At 40.2% G+C, this 18104-nt stretch overlaps 4 protein-coding genes across 6 annotated transcripts in view; 2 read left to right on the top strand and 2 right to left on the bottom strand.

Moving 5' to 3' along the window:
- Positions 1–1585: 1585 nt before the first annotated feature.
- LOC145700398 (uncharacterized) lies at positions 1586–12322 on the top strand. 2 transcript variants are annotated; one of them, XM_081777661.1, is made up of 7 exons: positions 1586–1916; positions 5984–6120; positions 6394–6646; positions 6720–6802; positions 6855–6936; positions 11689–11798; positions 11849–12322. In XM_081777661.1, exons 1-7 carry the CDS (start codon positions 1904–1906, stop codon positions 12080–12082), a joined length of 912 nt encoding a protein of 303 aa, XP_081633787.1. In that variant the 5' UTR covers positions 1586–1903; the 3' UTR covers positions 12083–12322. The 2 variants fall into 2 exon arrangements, with proteins under 2 accessions (XP_081633787.1, XP_081633786.1); XM_081777660.1 differs by lacking the exons at positions 11689–11798; positions 11849–12322 and adding exons at positions 7448–7557; positions 7608–8095 and having other exon boundaries at positions 1648–1916.
- Positions 6473–18104, bottom strand: part of LOC145700408 (small ribosomal subunit protein eS28-like) — a 30217-nt gene continuing 18585 nt past the window's right edge. The window contains exon 3 of the mRNA XM_081777674.1: positions 6473–6482. The gene's annotated coding sequence lies outside the window, so the exon portion shown is untranslated. The remainder of the gene's footprint in view (positions 6483–18104) is intronic.
- Positions 8895–18044, bottom strand: LOC145700388 (uncharacterized). 2 transcript variants are annotated; one of them, XM_081777650.1, is made up of 10 exons: positions 17944–18044; positions 17436–17842; positions 16780–17388; positions 16557–16735; positions 14777–14873; positions 10004–10493; positions 9828–9964; positions 9568–9786; positions 9197–9526; positions 8895–9155 (listed from the first exon to the last, which is right to left on the bottom strand). In XM_081777650.1, the coding sequence occupies exons 2-10, from the start codon at positions 17746–17748 to the stop codon at positions 9028–9030; spliced, it is 2502 nt and encodes an 833-aa protein (XP_081633776.1). In that variant the 5' UTR covers positions 17749–17842; positions 17944–18044; the 3' UTR covers positions 8895–9027. The 2 variants fall into 2 exon arrangements, with proteins under 2 accessions (XP_081633776.1, XP_081633775.1); XM_081777649.1 differs by lacking the exons at positions 8895–9155; positions 9197–9526; positions 9568–9786; positions 9828–9964; positions 10004–10493 and adding exons at positions 13136–13391; positions 13433–13762; positions 13804–14022; positions 14065–14201; positions 14241–14730 and having other exon boundaries at positions 17944–18043.
- On the top strand, positions 15401–16615 carry LOC145700400 (uncharacterized). Its single transcript, XM_081777663.1, has 7 exons — positions 15401–15454; positions 15608–15729; positions 15771–15951; positions 15993–16087; positions 16132–16185; positions 16228–16332; positions 16377–16615. The coding sequence occupies exons 1-7, from the start codon at positions 15427–15429 to the stop codon at positions 16527–16529; spliced, it is 738 nt and encodes a 245-aa protein (XP_081633789.1). The 5' UTR covers positions 15401–15426; the 3' UTR covers positions 16530–16615.

The following is an 18104-nucleotide window of genomic DNA, read 5'->3' as shown; positions in this document are numbered from 1 at the left end:
TTAATTTTAGCCTTTAAACGAGATTGTTTAATTACTAGATATTTAAATTAATATTTATTAATAATTAATTAATTAATCTTTCTCCTTTCAAGACAAAAATTAAGTCGCTAAATAAGGGTGTCACTCCGTTAAATTTTGAAGAAAACTCAGCAAAAAGATCTGGCTAGCGTTGTATTTTTTTATATTTTAAAAATAAGGGTGTCACTTCGCAAATTTTTGAAGAAAATCTAGGAATTGGGCTAGCAATGTCATTGTGGAATTTAAAAATTAAAAACTAGTTAGTTTTAACGTGTTCTTTATAATCGTTTTTGTCAAATTACATGAGCATCTAAAATGACTAGCCGCCAGTACAACAAGTTGTTTAAAGTTTAAAAGCTTAGACATAATGACGAATCAAACAAAAAGTAAATTTAGGGGCCCGTTTTTTTAATGCGATCAGAACGTTGAGTAAAAGGTCATCCGTGAAATTGCAAATTAGGCAGTTTTGCTAAAACGAACTCTGATTTTCGCATAAGAGAAATGGTTAGGTTGAGTGGGTTCGGTATTTGTTTAATGCAACCTGTCCAGATTCTAATTACGGGGGAAGTGAGTTTCTTATCGAACTCAAAATATTGCGCCTGGTTTTTAATATAAATACCGTCTTCATATTATTATTATTGGTCTCCAGAAAGGCGTCAATCTTGTTATTACAAGGCGTTATTGTAGAAGAAAGTTAGCGAACGATTACGGCTTCAAATTTCTGTATTTCGAAGTGCTTGAAGACCCTTTTTGGGTGCTAGAATATCAAACATTCTTAAGATTGTAAAAATTGATTTTGTGGCAGAAACCTTAGAGGAGGATTTAAGCTTTCTTTTGGCTTGAAAAAATAAGGGTCTCGCTATGTTAACTCCGGAAGAAAACTCCGCTGAAAAACAGGCTTAAGAAGGGTGTCTTCCACTTTCGCTTAGATTACTCTCGGTTAAATCCCGTTCTTTAAATAACTAATCAAAAAAGTTCAAACGTTTAGTAAACTAGGAAAAACATGCATGGGTTCTCGTTGAACACAAAACGCAACGTTGCAAGATCCGGACAGTCGATCCTGTGTAAATACACAGCAAGAAAGGCAGGATAATAATTACCAGTTTCCCTTCGATAATAAACTTAGCGGTGCAGTAATAACCCGATCAGGAACTTGGGAGCTGGCTCAATTGAAAACACGTTTTAAGGAGGGGCGAGAGGCTTAAATTGATCGGAACGCCTCGAATTCGGGTTGTTTCTAGGGCTGAAAATGGTTCAATCCAAAAAGTTGACCTCGATCTCAAATATAGCAAAAGGAAAAAAGACAAAGTTTCCACGAAGATTCGAACTCATGACCTTTAGTGTCGAAAATTTTCGATTAAAATCTCTGATCCGCAAAACGTTGCTTCAAATTAATCTGTTTCGAAGCTAGAATTATCTCATCGATATTCTTAGATAATCATTTATATTATTGCAAGCGCCAATTTTCGAGTTGATCCACTTGGCATCGCCAAATTGGGCGGCTCGAGAAGGATCTTGGTCCCGCTTTGCGATTTTCGCGGTGGTGCAGGTAAAAGTGACGGACAACGCGGCCAATGAGCACCGCGTCCGTAGCACGGAGCCGTTGAGCGCGCGCTGAGTCTTCATGATAACGAGTCGCACGAGCGCCGCACAGGAACCGAGCTCGCCTGACGCATCTGGCCGAACACGCAAAAAAAACGGTTGAGGAATTTAAACTAGAATACAGGAATTAAGAAAATATTGACGAATTAGTGAAGAATCGACGCGTCTTTACATTTTTATTTGAAATCAAGGAAGAATCATTTTTAAAGAAGAAAGTAAGAGATCGAAAAAAGAAAAATAAAAAAGAAGAAACTTGGATTGAGAGAGAAAACAAAAGAAGAAAATGAGTTCGTCTGGTAAGCTTATAAAATTATATTATTTTTTTATTATTGGTTAAAAATTTTATTTATCAAATAATGATTTTTCATTTTAAAATTTTAGAAATTAATTTTTTTTTCTAAAAAATCGATTTTCTCATATTTTTTTCTTTTTTTTGAAAATTAATTCATATTTCGATAAAGAATGTTTTTTTTTTGAGCTTTGAGTCATAAAAAGGCCGCGTAGAACGTTTTTGGACTTAGAACCTCTAACGCGGAAATCCGCAATTTCCTCGTGCGCTTTTGCCAAAAGATTGACTGAAGGTACCTTTCCCTTCGGCGAAAATCTCGAAGGATTTTGTCCTTTGATCGAATTAAACCTCTAACTCTCCGGATCATTGGGCTTAGAAGCTCTGTCTATCTCTTACAAGATCTCAATTCCGAATTCTCAATTCTCAAAATCATTTTGGGAAATGAGCCTCCCCTCTTTGCATGTTTTTGTGCTTCCTTTTCGAATTCAATTAGCATTTTTTCAAAAAGAAACGTTTTAATTGAATTCTTTCGAATTGTTTTCGACAATACCAGAGCCAGCCTGGAGGTTCTGTTTTTGTGTCACGTGTTTTCATCCATCAAGGGTTTTGATTAATAATAGCACGAAACAGTTTCGAACAAGGGATGGTTCTGGGCAGAAAAAAGTTTGTTGTTTATGTTGAACATACAAAAAAGAGAGCAGAAAGCTGACCCTGTTTTTTGACTTTTTCTTGTTAGAAAGCGATTATGTCCATGTTGCATTTTGTTGAGTTCTCAAGTCAAGAGTGAAAAATGCAGCAGACAAGGGGACAGCGCATGTATTATTATTTCAATGATAAGTAGCCAGAAGTGCAACAAGAACTTTCTTGTCAATATACAACAGCTGACACCAGAGTTATTTTTTCTGGAAAACAGCTTTGGTTAAATATTCTTCCTCAACGAAAAATGGCCAAAAGACGCACTTTCTTCCCTGAATTCTTTAAAAATTTCATTCAAAAAATAGATTTCCTCGAAATTTCGGGGTACAACCAAAAAAGGAAGTGATTTTCTGGATTGGGGTTTTGATTAGCCGGTAGGCCAAATACAGCAATCTTATTGGTAATCCAAAAATACACTTCCATTTTTTGGTTGAGTCCAAATTTCGAAACAAAAAGACCTCGATCAACCCTAAAACCTAAACTTGAAAAGCATCCCTTATAGAATTTAGGCTCATTAATAAACTGCACTTTCAAAAATGCAGATTCTGTCAGATTATGTTTGACGGGCATGTTCATTTTTCGGAAGCACTTCGGAAGCATCAAAATCGAATTCGCATAAATTTGGCTAATTTTGATTTTTCTTAAGATCGACTAACTTACGGTATTACGTTTTATTTGGGCCAGTTTGGAGATTATAATTGTGTTTACAGAAATGTTTGAGCGTGATGTAATGGAACGGGCCAAAATATTTTAATTGGCAAGAAAATTTGCTTGGAAGGAAACTGAGCTTTGAGGAAAAATATCAGTCGGTTGGGAGGATTCATAAACTTCAAGATAAGAAGGCTAAAAATGATTGAGAAAGTTTGGACTTTTCAGACTTTTTTCGCGATAAAAAAAATTAACATCCTTTTGAAAAAGACTTGGTTAAAGTAAAATTAGCATTTTCAACCCTTTTTGGAGATGAGGTGGCGCGGACGTTCTATCCCAAGTTATGGAAAAGGAATTTCCGCGGCGTACTCTTTACTCGAAACTAGAAACCGCTGGAATTATAATTTACGATGTTTACAACACTCGAGGCATTTCATCCTCATTTTTACTGAAGAGAGTCTTTGGCCAAAGAATCGATTTAAATGCTCAAGAAACCCGTAGCTTCTTCTTTTTTTTGCCCGGTCGAATAACAACGGTCCCAAAATAGCCTTAGTTTTGGCGTCGGTTCATTACATGATGACGGGGTTGACAAATTATGCCTGTCCGCTGCGGCGAAAACTAAAACCGACCAGAAAATTAGAACTTGGCGATGGGCAGTCTAAAACAGCTAGCTCGCTCTAGAAACAGTGGGCAAAAAATCTAAACAGATTCAATTTCCTCCTCTTTGAAATTTTCGACTCAAAAAATTGAAAGAATCAAACTTAGAAAGTGCCTCTGTGAACCGCTTGAAAAAGGGCAGCAATCGTAAATTTTTCACGGTTACGGTGAGAGAGAAAGTTTACTCGAACGTCGTAGCTGATAATTTCGCCGTAAGCAGCTGCAGGTGCAAAACGTGGAGCTGTTTAGCTAGAAGCGTTTTTTTTTTGCCCGTCGCATTTTAAAAAGTTATGGAACGGCCGCAAAGGCATCTAATCCGGCCTCGGTTACAAAGTGATGCTCCTACTCATATCTACTCTTGCGGAGGATTCACGGACGAGGGCCCATATCAGTCCAGCGCATATCCTCCGCTCTCACGACATTAGAAATCGCTAGAAATGGGAATCGAGCATTTTATTAGCATATCGAATGCACCGATGATTTTTGTGGCAAGGGTTTCTCAGTACTCTTTACTCTAATGCCTGAAGAGAAGGTCAGTGAACTGTAGCTTCAAGTCTGTCTAAAGGTCTTAAGACATAAAATATGCAGTAGTTTTTTTGACTGAGAATTAGTATGTTCATAATTCGGCGGAAAGCTCCGCTCAACCTGTCATAAAGTCCTTCCAAGATCCTCCAAGAGAACCCGACCGGATGTAATTTTGAGAATCTCTCTCCGAGGATGATCGATAGTAGCAATTTCAAGCTCGTTTCAGACTCTTATACAACCAAAAAGAATTTGCTCTAATGAGAAAATTCAAGATCTTCTCTTGCTGATCAATGATCAAATTGACAATTTCAGATTATTCTTTGCTCATCTTGAACCGAAATCAACCAGTCTAAAAACGTCCCAACTCTGTGTTGTACTCAGAAAGTTCGGTTTCAATGGAACTATAAGGAGTGACATTTGACATTCTCACTGTCAGCAAGTGACATTTCAGTGCGTTCTCGACAAGTTCGAAAAGTTGCGGCAGGGAAAAAGGTCATCTGGTTGAAAGAGCTTTCATCACGATTATTGAATCACGTAAATTAGCATTTTTTTGGATTCCCCGAATTCGTTCTTTAGAAAATTAACGGGTCGACCGAAACTTTCGTGAATATTTGTAGCTTGTTTTCGCAAAAGGGGATCGAACGCAGATTTATGTAAAAACACTTGTTACGGGTGAAAGATTGTAAATAACTCGTAAATAGCTCGATCTTCTTAGCTCAGATTAAAAAATACTCTGTTACGGTAGTGCTTTAAAATAACTATAAGGGGTGTTACCGAGGAGACCAACGATTTGGGCATGATTTCTAGTCAAAAAAATGCCCCTAACCCTAACCCTTGCCCTTAATAAGACTCCCTTAGTATTACCTCGACTAAAACCCTTATTAAAAAATAAGAGGGGCCCCGTGGGGAAGTAGGGTACCGTCGAGATCGTTGGTCTCACCGGTATCAATTATGCTTTCTTTTGTCAAATAATGAAATGTCACGTGAACAACTGTTCGACTGAAGTTCCATTTCAAATTCTTTCGTGATTAGAATTTGATTAATACAGCTCCGTCAAACAGCTTCGTCAAAGATAACCTGACAGTGTCTAAAATTGAAAAATTGAGCTTCACTTTTCTTCTATTATTTTTTGTTAATTTTGCTAAATTGAGGTTAATCCTAAAGTTCACGTCGAGTCACCGATGAACAAACCCCAAAAGCGAAAAAAATGTGATCTCAATTTCTAAATATTTTGCTCCAAGCTGGAGATAATTATTTGGCAAAGCGGTCCAAACAAGTCCAAGAAGATGATGTGATTACGGCTTATCCGCCCTAAGCGATCACTGATCCAGCCTGGCGAGACTTCCGGTCACTTTAAGATTTATAATCTTAGCTAAGATTTAATCACGTCACTTTTTTATTTATAAATATTTTATTATTTTTAAGTCAATTTGTTCAAGAAAAATTTTTTCCTTGAAGACTTCCTTTGCTCGAATCTTTCCTTTAACCTTTTAATATGTTTTTTAAAAATAAATTATTGATAAAATAAAATTTAACATTTGATTCTAGTGCAATGTTCCGGCCAAATGCTGCGGAGGCCCGAGCACGGGCGCCTAAATTGTCCTGAACTGACGACTTGGATCGCTAAACCAGGGCAGAAATGCAGACTCGAGTGCGACGGGGGCTACAAACCATCGATAGACCGAGTAAGTACCCATAAGCTGTACTAACGGCGCTGGGAGGCGATCAAGTGCCAACTCGTGGTCACTTATCATTGACCACGTTCCACGCTCTCTAAAGAACCGCTCTTATCATCGACTTCCTAAATAAATTTTCATTTTAACCATTGAGCGCATCTTTAACCATGTTTTTGGCAAAACTAGAATCGAGACTTTTTCTTCAAAAATCTCAAACTTGAGACAAGCTTGCGAAAAATCAGCTGTCCCTTTCTATACCAAATCCTTATCGATATCCTTCAGATCACGTGTTTCGAAAGCGGCTGGAGTATCCCCCGGTCACTCTCCGCCGGAGCAACCAGTGCCCAAGTCGCCTGCGTGGGCGGCGGAGCGACCACAATGCTCATCGTAGGCTTGCTCGTAGGCGGTTTAATTTTGATTTGCTTGATCGCCTTTGCCTACGCGAAGTTCTCGCAAACCAAAGACGAGGAAATCGACGACGAGCAAACCAAAAATGGCCTGCGCGGCGCCAACGCTAGAAGAGCACAAGGAACGGGTCAGAAAACAACTCAAAAATGGGTTAATCCCTTTGAATTATAACATTTTGCTGACCGGAACGTCAGAAGAAGAAACTCTCCGCCACGATCGGAAGAAGGGCAGCGCGTATGACAACCACAATCTCCCCCACAATCCAAATAACATTTATTCCACGGTAGCCACTAACTTATAATCATTTCGCTCTTGAACTTTTGGTGTTTTTTCAGGAACCCGGAATGCTCGACCCAAGCTTTGCGCGTGGAAATTCGCCAGACTCGTACGCTAGTGGATATCCTCTTATGATGCATGGTAAGAACAAACTGGGAAGTTATCGCTGTGGGGACCCTTAATCGCCTTAGACGCGCTGAAACGTGCTTATCGGAATCCTTAGAGCAGTACTTGTCTAATACCCGGGCATTAAAGTGTCGCTAATAAGCTTCTCGAGTCTTACTCTAAAAATCTTATTACCGTTACGTCTATCTGTAATGAGCTTTCTTACGCGCGAGAATTTACCGGATTACCTCAAAGGATCCATTATTCTGACAAAAGTAGACACCTTTTTTTACGCACGGCCTGGTGAGCCTACTTTGTTAATACTGTTTTTACAAGCTTTCAAAAAGACCATCTTTTTTCTCTAATGAGAGGCTCTCGTAAAAAATCCTCGTGGAAAATTAAAGGGGCGGAATATTTTTTCCCGGGCACTCGAGAAGTGAACGTGCGGAGCCACGTTAAAAGTATGTGTTTGCATATTTTTGGGCACACGCGAATCAAATCAACAGCGAGAGTAATTAGATTCATTTTCTCACTTTTGGCGTTTTAGGTCAGCACCACCCTTACGAGACCCAGAGTCACTTGGGCAACATGTCCCCGCAGAGCCAGATTCCGTCCAACTATGAGACCTTTCACTTGCCGCCGCAAATGCAACAACAGGTATTCTATGTCTGTTCTCCTGAATGAAATACTCAATGAAAAATTTGAAGATGGGAATGATGGATCCTCGCGCTTCTATGGCATCCATGTCGGGTCCTTATGGCCACATTGGACCAATGGGAATACCTCCAGGAGCTCATTTCGGAATGAACGGAGGAGTTCAACGAACAATGAGCTTTTCCCAAGTTCCGTCGACCTACGATCACGTCCACTTTGGCAACTTCAAAGGCCTCGGCCCCAAGTCGAAATCATACAGTCCGGACGGCTACGATGTTCCCATCTAAAACCCCAAATCCTCCTTTTCAAAAGCAATAACACTAAATTATGAGCAGTATCTGTACAAATCATCAACATGTCCATTTTGATTCCTCCACCATTTTTTTGAATTTTTAAAATTAAAAAAACTCAGCCAGGGAATTAATTTTTAAGAAATTTTTACCCTGCCAAATTGCCAATGCAGCAAAGAAGAAGAAAAAACTACTGTACATAGTCTTAACGCGTCACACTGTATATTTATAATACACCAGCAAAATCACAATGCACGTCTATTGACTTACTGACCACATGATGGCGCAATTTTGAAGGGTTAAAAGGAGCAGGGCAAGAAATTCCGGATTATTATTTATCAAGACCTAAGAGCTAGCAGGAGAAAACATGTTTTTAAAAAGGATTTTACTTGTTTCAGGAAAACCGCTTGACAAAATTATAGATATACTTAATAACCGCCTATCGGCTGGGTACTATCAGTCGATTGAGGTTGCAGAACTTACGTAGCGAAATAAAACAGTATCTTATCATTCTAGCGTCACGAGTAAACCTCAAAGTACTAATTATGAAAATATCGTGAATATGATAAGGAGGAATTGTTAGCTAAACACGGTCGAATTCCGAACTGATAAGATGGCCTTTTAGCGCTAACAACTTCCTACTAATGGATTGTAGAGCGGAAAACTAGTATTCTTCCTTGCTGATAAGGGCACCGACGCTGCCTTCAGATCTATCTCGAGTCGCAGCTGGTCGAAGATGCTCTCTGCCTATAAAAAGCGTAAGATGATGCAAATCATAGAAGAAAATCTTGATGTTAATTTTAAAGCTGGAAGCTCAATGCCCTGGAATGATGTTTTGGGGTCTGCAGGACTTGGCCGCTAGTATCTATCTATCGCTACTGATTACAAAGCAAAAATAAATGGTACTAACAACTTACGAAGCTGGATTCTTTAACCTAATTAGAGGCATGTTGTTTTTAACGCATGGGAGATAATTGCCATTGCTCGGATAATTGAAGCCAAACGCGTGGATGTTGCTACAATAATTACTTGAACAAAGTCCTTTGTTGATTCATTTCCATCATTTTTTTATTAGATGTTTTAAAAGGGAAGAATATAGAATTATCCGTATAGAAGTTGTAGAGCAGAAAAATCATCGAGTTTGTTCATGTAAGACGCAAGTTTTGGTTAGGTCCGATTTCGTTTAGGAAAGTTCGAAGGTGACAGCTTCGATCGCGAGGCGGAGTTTTTCCTCGAGGAGTTGGCGATTTGGATAGGGAGGCATTTTGAGCAAGTTGACGCATGTTGAGGCAGACGGTAACCGTGATGTATCTTGGAAAGAGTTTGATTCAAATTGGAAGGGAGGTGATTACCTTCATTAGTATTAATCAGCGTGAACCGCGGATTGAGCTCTGCAAAGCCCCTCAATGGCGCTCTGGGCGAACTGGTCGTAAACTTCAAGAACTTGACCCGCTCCTCAGTATTGAAGTCGTTCAGGACTTGCCAGAATGCAACAATTGTCGGATGATCAGCAGTAAAGCATCTATCATCGTCGTCGCGCATTTTGTAGTAAACAGTGTTTTTCTTTAGATCTTCGATGTCGATGTCTTGTTTGACGCCTTGGATGAGAATGTCGAACTCGCGCTGGTCGAAGAGCTTCACCCATGCCTGGTCGATGATTGAGTAGAAACCAGCGCGGAATGCTAAAAAACGGAATCAACAAGGATATTTTATTCTCTTTTACCGTTGCATTGACGAGCGACTGCCTTGTTCAAGTGAAAATCCGCTACTTTGATGATAAATTCTGTGTAGTTAGATTTGTCGACGGGGATGTTCGATCCATTTGGCTTCAGTTCTACAGTTTCTGCATTGCCGAGGGCTGATAAATTCGCCGTAAAATCGAGACCCATTGATTCGATTTCCTCGGGATTTGATTTCAAATACATCAGGTTTTTGTAAAGCTCTAAAAGGGGATAAAAGGGGGTTCTAATTGAATAGTGGTACCTTTATCGAGTCCTTGAAGTTCGGAAAGGTCGAGCTCGATACTTCCACGGAGGATTTTTGATAGGAAAAATGAACAGAGAGGTAGATAGTTGATTGATTTCGTGTAGACCATGTAGCCGAGAATCTTTCCCAAAAACCTTCAAAGATTAAAAAAAGTCTTATTTCTTCAACCATACTTGTAGTAAGCCTCAAAAGAGTCTGGATAAATTTGGCTGACGAAAGGATTGGGATAGAGCTCGCCATTCTCATTCTGCAGCATCAGGCCGACTTTAGGATCAAAAGCAGCTTGAAGCAACGCCTCAGTAAACCAGCGCGTCACGCCTTGGCCGAAACCAGGCTCGATGCGCCCATCGTTCATAATTTCAATGTCAAAATCGTGTTTCCAGTCAGCATGGGACATTTGCGAGTAAGCATCTTCAAAAACCCGGTCGCGCCTGATTCTATATCGCATTCTTCTTGTGTCGTTACGGAACATGGAAGGATTGGGAGCTTGATCGTTTTCCAGAAGATTATAAAAAATCGTGATCCGCTTGGAAAACGGAATCGCGAAGGGAAAAAAGGACAGAATCGTCATCAGTTGTTTATCATAATTACGCGCGCCGTAGAAATTTTTAGCGACGTTTTGTATTTGCGAGGATTCATCGAGCATCGGCTGCTTCCGGAGAACTTAGAATATTTCCGTCAAGGCATTTGGCCGGAGGGGCTTTTTTACGTTTGGTCGACTTCAGCCTAAGGCTCTCCTTACGTAAAAAAGCCCCTCCAGCCAAATCCCCGTGGGGAAATGGCCGGAGGGGCTGGCTTTTTGAAATTCAAAGATATAAAAATTACAATAAGGTTTAGGTTTTTGCGATATTTAAATTATTTTTCTACAAAAAATCTTCTTTTTTTTTCAATTTTGATAAATGCTCGGATTGATGCTCAGCAGATGGGCTTCAGTGTTGAAAACAAACTCGTCGAGGGAAATCAAATCATCGTGGGAGAAAATAAGATACAGGTACTATAAATTTGAAAATTGAAAATTTGAATCGGAACTGCCGAAGACGACGCACGATCTGACCTCTTGCTTTTTGGACGTGACACTGGAAGTGCTCTCGATCATTGGATTCACTCTGATTCGCTTCTGCAGTCGCCACTTTCTCTGCTCCTTCGTGTAAGTCTTTTGACAGCAAGGAAGAGAATCAAAACTCATCTTCTCCTTATAGAGACAACAACTTTCTGGTCAATCACGATCAGCTCTACATCCGCGAGTCGAGCAACATCGAAAAAGCCCACCATGAAATTTGCCGTTTATTAAAAAAATAATCTTGCGCAGCCAAAACTTTCGGCCCCAGATTCCAAAAAATTTTTCAAGAAAATTTTTTTTTTTCTTTGATTTTAAAACGTTAATTAGTTGCTAATTAATGCGTTTGTGGGCCTCGAATACAAGATTAGAAAAAAATTCTATTCTAAATCTCGGGCGAAAATTTTCGGCCCAAGATTCCGAAAAATTTTTCAAAAAAAAAAAATTTTTTCTTCGATTTTAAAGCGTTAATTAGTTGCTAATTAATGCGTTTGTGGGCCTCGAATACAAGAGTAGAAAAAAATTCTATTCTAAATCTCGGGCGAAAACTTTCGGCCCGGTGCGCCTATTTTGTTAATACTGTTTTTACAAGCTTTCAAAAAGGCCATCTTTTTCTCTAATGAGAGGCTCTCGTAAAAAATCCTCGTGGAAAATTAAAGGGGCGGAATATTTTTCCCGGGCACTCGAGAAGTGAACGTGCGGAGCCACGTTAAAAGTATGTGTTTGCATATTTTTGGGCACACGCGAATCAAATCAACACCGAGGGTAATTAGATTCATTTTCTCACTTTTGGCGTTTTAGGTCAGCACCACCCTTACGAGACCCAGAGTCACTTGGGCAACATGTCTCCGCAGAGCCAGATTCCGTCCAACTATGAAACCTTCCACTTGCCGCCTCAAATGCAACAACAGGTATTCTATTTCTGTTCTCTTGAATGAATTACTCAATGGAAAATTTGAAGATGGGAATGATGGATCCTCGCGCTTCTATGGCATCCATGTCGGGTCCTTATGGGCACATTGGACCAATGGGAATTCCTCCAGGAGCTCATTTCGGAATGAACGGAGGAGTCCAACGAACAATGAGCTTTTCCCAAGTTCCGTCGACTTACGATCACGTCCACTTTGGCAACTTTAAAGGCCTCGGCCCCAAGTCGAAGTCATACAGTCCGGACGGCTACGATGTTCCCATCTAAACCCCCAAATCCTCCTTTTCAAAATTATGAGCAGTATCTGTACAAATCATCAACATGTCCATTTTGATTCCTCCACCATTTTTTTGAATTTTTAAAATTAAAAAAACTCAGCCAGGGAATTAATTTTTAAGAAATTTTTACCCTGCCAAATTGCCAATGCAGCAAAGAAGAAGAAAAAACTACTGTACATAGTCTTAACGCGTCACACTGTATATTTATAATACACCAGCAAAATCACAATACACGTCTATTGACTTACTGACCACATGATGGCGCAATTTTGAAGGGTTAAAAGGAGCAGGGCAAGAAATTCCGGATTATTATTTATCAAGACCTAAGAGCTAGCAGGAGAAAACATGTTTTTAAAAAGGATTTTACTTGTTTCAGGAAAACCGCTTGACAAAATTAAAGATATACTTAATAACCGCCTATCGGCTGGGTACTATCAGTCGATTGAGGTTGAAGAACTTACGTAGAGAAATAAAACAGTATCTTATCATTCTAGCGTCACGAGTAAACCTCAAAGTACTAATTATGAAAATATCGTGAATATGATAAGGAGGAATTGTTAGCTAAACACGGTCGAATTCCGAACTGATAAGATGGCCTTTTAGCACTAACAACTTCCTACTAATGGATTGAAGAGCGGAAAAGTAGTATTCTTCCTTGCTGATAAGGGCTCCGACGCTGCCTTCAGATCTATCTCGAGTCGCAGCTGGTCGAAGATGCTCTCTGCCTATAAAAAGCGTAAGATGATGCAAATGATAGACGAAAATCTTCATGTAAATTTTAAAGCTGGAAGCTCAATGCCCTGGAATGATGTTTTGGGGTCTGCAGGACTTGGCCGCTAGTATCTATCTATCGCTACTGATTACAAAGCAAAAATAAATGGTACTAACAACTTACGAAGCTGGATTCTTTAACCTAATTAGAGGCATGTTGTTTTTAACGCATGAGAGATAATTGCCATTGCTCGGATAATTGAAGCTAAACGCGTGGATGCTGCTACAATAATTACTTGAACAAAGTCCTTTGTAGCTTTGTTGATTCATTTCCATCATTTTTTTTATTAGATTTTTAAAAAGGGAAGAATATAGAATTATCCGTGAAGAAGTTGTAGAGCAGAAAAATCATCGAGTTTGTTCATGTAAGATGCAAGTTTTGGTTAGGTCCGATTTCGTTTAGGAAAATTCGAAGGTGACAGCTTCGATCGCGAGGCGGAGTTTTTCCTCTAGGAGTTGGCGATTTGGATAGGGAGGCATTTTGAGCAAGTTGACGCATGTTGAGGCAGACGGTAACCGTGATGTATCTTGGGAAAAGTTCGGTTCAAATTGGGAGGGAGGTGATTACCTTCATTAGTATTAATCAGCGTGAACCGCGGATTGAGCTCTGCAAAGCCTCTCAATGGCGCTCTGGGCGAACTGGTCGTAAACTTCAAGAACTTGACCCGCTCCTCAGTATTGAAATCGTTCAGGACTTGCCAGAATGCAACAATCGTCGGATGATCAGCAGTAAAGCATCGATCATCGTCGTCGCGCATTTTGTAGTAGACAGTGTTTTTCTTTAGATCTTCGATGTCGATGTCTTGTTTGACGCCTTGGATGAGAATGTCGAACTCGCGCTGGTCGAAGAGCTTCACCCATGCCTGGTCGATGATTGAGTAGAAGCCAGCGCGGAATGCTAAAATACGGAATCAACAAGGATATTTTATTCTCTCTTACCGTTGCATTGACGAGCGACAGCCTTGTTCAAGTGAAAATCTGCAACTTTGATGATAAATTCTGTGTAGTTAGATTTGTCGACGGGGACGTTTGATCCATTTGGCTTCAGTTCTACAGTTTCTGCATTGCCAAGGGCTGATAAATTCGCCGTAAAATCGAGACCCATTGATTCGATTTCCTCAGGATTTGATTTCAAATACATCAGGTTTTTGTAAAGCTCTAAAAAGATAATATAAGGCGTTTCAAGTCTAATAATGGTACCTTTATCGAGTCCTTGAAGTTCGGAAAGGTCGAGTTCGATACTTCCACGGAGGATCTTTGATAGGAAAAATGAACAGAGAGGTAGATAGTTGATTGATTTCGTGTAGACCATGTAGCCGAGAATCTTCCCCAAAAACCTAAGAAGATTAATAAAAGTCTTATTTGTTCAACCATACTTGTAATAAGCCTCAAAAGAGTCTGGATAAATTTGGCTGACGAAAGGATTGGGGTAGAGCTCGCCATTCTCATTCTGCAGCATCAGGCCGACTTTAGGATCAAAAGCAGCTTGAAGCAACGCCTCAGTAAACCAGCGCGTCACGCCTTGGCCGAAACCAGGCTCGACGCGTCCATCGTTCATAATTTCAATGTCAAAGTCGTGTTTCCAGTCAGCATGGGACATTTGCGAGTAAGCATCTTCGAACACCCGGTCGCGTCTGATTCTATATCGCATTCTTCTTGTGTCGTTCCGAAACATGGAAGGATTGGGAGCTTGATCGTTTTCCAGAAGATTATAAAAAATCGTGATCCGCTTGGAAAACGGAATCGCGAAGGGAAAAAAGGACAGAATCGTCATCAGTTGTTTATCGTAATTACGCGCGCCGTAGAAGTTTTTAGCAACGTTTTGTATTTGCGAGGATTCATCGAGCATCGGCTGCTTCCGGAGAACTTAGAATATTTGCGTCAAGCCATGTGGCGGGAGAAATTAACTCACTTGAAAAATCTTCGACGGGGAAATAGACATGATCGGAGAATACACGATGAATAATGTTCGGGTTCCGCTCTGCACGGGAAAGGAGGTTTCGCAGGAGCTTAAAGTTGCAGTTAATTAACGAGATCGTGAATTTTGTTGATTGTGGATTTCCTCAGCAATAAACGCCTCCTTTTGTTCTAAACAGCTGAGAGAAGTTCAGAAACTCACACGCTCTTCTTTGTCGGATAAAAAGAAAGTCATTAATCTTTAACATTCTAGCAGCTCAGCAGACGGAAACGACGCGCCATACCAACTTCATCAGAGTTAATTTTGCGTATATTCCGTTTCCGAAAGTTACTCGGCCGTGCATGGACGTAATCGCAGGCTTATTTCAGGTTTATGAGAATAGGAAACAAGAAGAGAAGAAAAACAATCGAAATATGCAAGGCTGCTTTGGAAAACGAGAAAAATTCAAGGTATTTTGGTCTTCAAACAGCTGGTCACGAGGAATTACTAGCAGTTGTTTTCATTTGCAATTTATGATTCCGATAACCAGGAATCTAGCAAAACAAGTGTCTAGTGATAGTTCGATAGGGCGATAAAAATGATGCCTAGATACGTTAGCCAGCAGAGTTGAAGGCTACAGTTATTTTAAAATTAAGAAAAGAGAGATGCAGGATATCTTTCTGAATATGATAGGTAATCCTTGACGAGTTGAGGACACTTAATAAAGTGTGAAAGTAACATGCACTGTCACCTTAATAGCTTTGAGGGATGACAGGAGCCAGGAAACGATTGAAAGTGACATCTACGAGATTTATTAGTTTTCAAACATGGTTTATCCGAGTTTAGACGAGGAAGCTGGAAAAGCTAAACAAGCTAAAGAAGATGCCAAGAAATCTGCCTACGATCGGAGTTATTACAGAGAGAAGGGATCTACTGGAAGCAAGGAGCAACCACTTTTTAACGAAGAGGTTTCGGGTACAGTTTGGCCTTTTTCTTATATTAATTTTAGGACATTGTCTTCCAAGAAGACAACCTAGACAGTGGTTATTCTTGCGACTCAAATCCACCGGAAAAGAACCATCAAGCACCAAGGAAGGTAAAACGACAGACTCCAAAGAAAATTGAACCGAAGAAAGAAAAGAAGTCGGGCTTCTTCGGGTTCTTCAAACGAAAAAAGACCGTGAAAAAACGTACTGAGTCGTGTAAAACACATGTAAAATTTCTGTTCAAGAGTGCCCCGTCGGATGCGAGTGCTTGTGTCATACTGAGAAGACGATTACGTCCGTTGCGGTGGACATGGCCTTACTTACTGCAAATGCTAATCAGGTTAACTCTTCGGCTAACTTGATTTTCCAATCTGATGTTTATAGTTACGAATTCTCATGGTAATGTATGACCTCTGCGGGAAGATAGATTGGGAGCAGGTAAAACTAATAAAAATCACATGAAATGAGATCTTATTTTAGACAAGGACTCTTGAAAATGGAGTCTCTGTTCCAACTGGATGCGAGGTTCGCCCATTCACATGGAAATGTCTCCTCTTCCTCGTCCTTATCTCTATCTCAGGACAGGTAGCATCCTTTCTCCTTCTCTCTTTCTCTAGTGTTCGTTTCAGATTCTGATAGGAGTCGTCAACACCTGCATCTTCAGCTTTATCCAACACCCAAACAAAAATTTCCTCGCTCGAACTGTTCAGTCCTTCTCTCTTATGCTCGTCTTTTTCATTACTTGCGTCAACATTGTCATGACCGGTATTTTCGCCGGATAATTTAAAAATGAGAAAATAGACTCGTACCTTTGACATTGGCGTTAGTAAGTTGAATCCGCTTTGGGTTGAGATGCGGGTCTCGCGTTGTCCGCCAAAGAGAAATTTGACGATTCCAACGCCTAGGCGACAGAAAAATGAAGTAAATTCTGTCAACGATTTAGCTGGAATCAGAAATTTGTCGTTGCTAAGCTCATCGTCGGATAGCGCTACAAAATCATGAAAATCATCGTTAAAAATCTCTATTCGTTACCGATTAACTGAAGCCTGATTGTGCTGCAAAAGTAATGCACTAACGACGAGAAATCATTAAAGTCGTCTTCCGTCACCGGCCGGAACCCTATCAGTCGTTCCGCCACTTTTCCTCCAAGGGGACTCTCCATGGTCTCGATTTTTGTCCAGAGTGCTTTCAGGAAACCTGTGTTTGTCGAAACTTTCAAGTACAAGCTTGAGTCGTTGAGAGACGTTATCAACTTGACGACTTCAACGATGAGCTCCGAATCGATTGCGTCAAAGTCCAGCGTGGCAAAATACAAAGCCAGGTTGTTTCGAAGCTCCTGTTCACGAAGATTGAGCGTCGAAACGAAAGAGTTTTCATCATCAAACTCGTCTTCGTCCTCGTCGAGCCAATCATCGTCGTCTTCCATTTCAAAGGCATCGGTAGAGACCGGCTGCTGAATAGCGCTCTTTGAGCACCAACAGATCGACTTGAGAACTGTATTTGATTGTGAAGATTGCGCTGCATTGGAGGCGATTATTAACAGAAAATGAAGAAGTTCGGAATCGGGAAAAACTGGAACATAACGAGCATCATTGAAATGGGGGAGTTTCCTTCTTGAAAAATCGCCAAAAGAGTTTGTTTCTGAAACCAACACTATTTAACATCCAAATGATAAATTTTTGAAATACCTTGTGAAAAAGAAACGATGATTGTCTGTTCAGTGACAAAACTGTCAATCGCATTTAAAATGAATTCGCTGACACGTGAGTCTTCCTTGATCGCAAGTGCAACTTGTGATGAAAGGAAGGAATTGCCAGTGGAACCGATGTAGTCGCGCAGGAAGCATTTTATTCCGATTGTTGATCGTGGGCTTCTTTCAACAGAATTCAAGACCTTCATGATTATATCAGTGATGGCAACGACTCGCGGCGGGCAACGCGTTAAATCTGTCGTGTCAGAAGGAAGGAGCAAAAGTTGGATTGACGCTAGAAGTCGGAACATGCCAAATTGGATCGCATCAATGATAGATTCTGGGCGAGATGCTATCAGCTTCTCTACTACTCTTAATCCAGGGCCAATTCGAGGAGCAGCTTCTCTTTCAACTGATAATCAACAATTCGATCGTGAAATTAATTTCCGATGTTCTGGATGGAAAATCAGAAGTGAAAATTAAATTTAATATCAGACTACCAGTGCCCACACAGGTATTTAACGTGAGACAAGATCTCGATGATCAGGAAGGCGGTGGAAATGGAATGATCAGACAAAGAGCTGATCGCTTATTTCGGGATTCTCTTGAGGTTCTTTTTAGAGAAGTTTCTTCATGTTTTTACAAAGTGTTCGACAGCGAATCGACA

This window comes from Oikopleura dioica, chromosome 2, assembly GCF_907165135.1.
Source record: "Oikopleura dioica chromosome 2, OKI2018_I68_1.0, whole genome shotgun sequence".
In the NCBI taxonomy this organism is placed as follows: domain Eukaryota; kingdom Metazoa; phylum Chordata; class Appendicularia; order Copelata; family Oikopleuridae; genus Oikopleura; species Oikopleura dioica.
The sequence above is the reverse complement of the archived record's forward strand: the minus strand, read 5'-3'. Positions and strand labels throughout refer to the sequence as shown.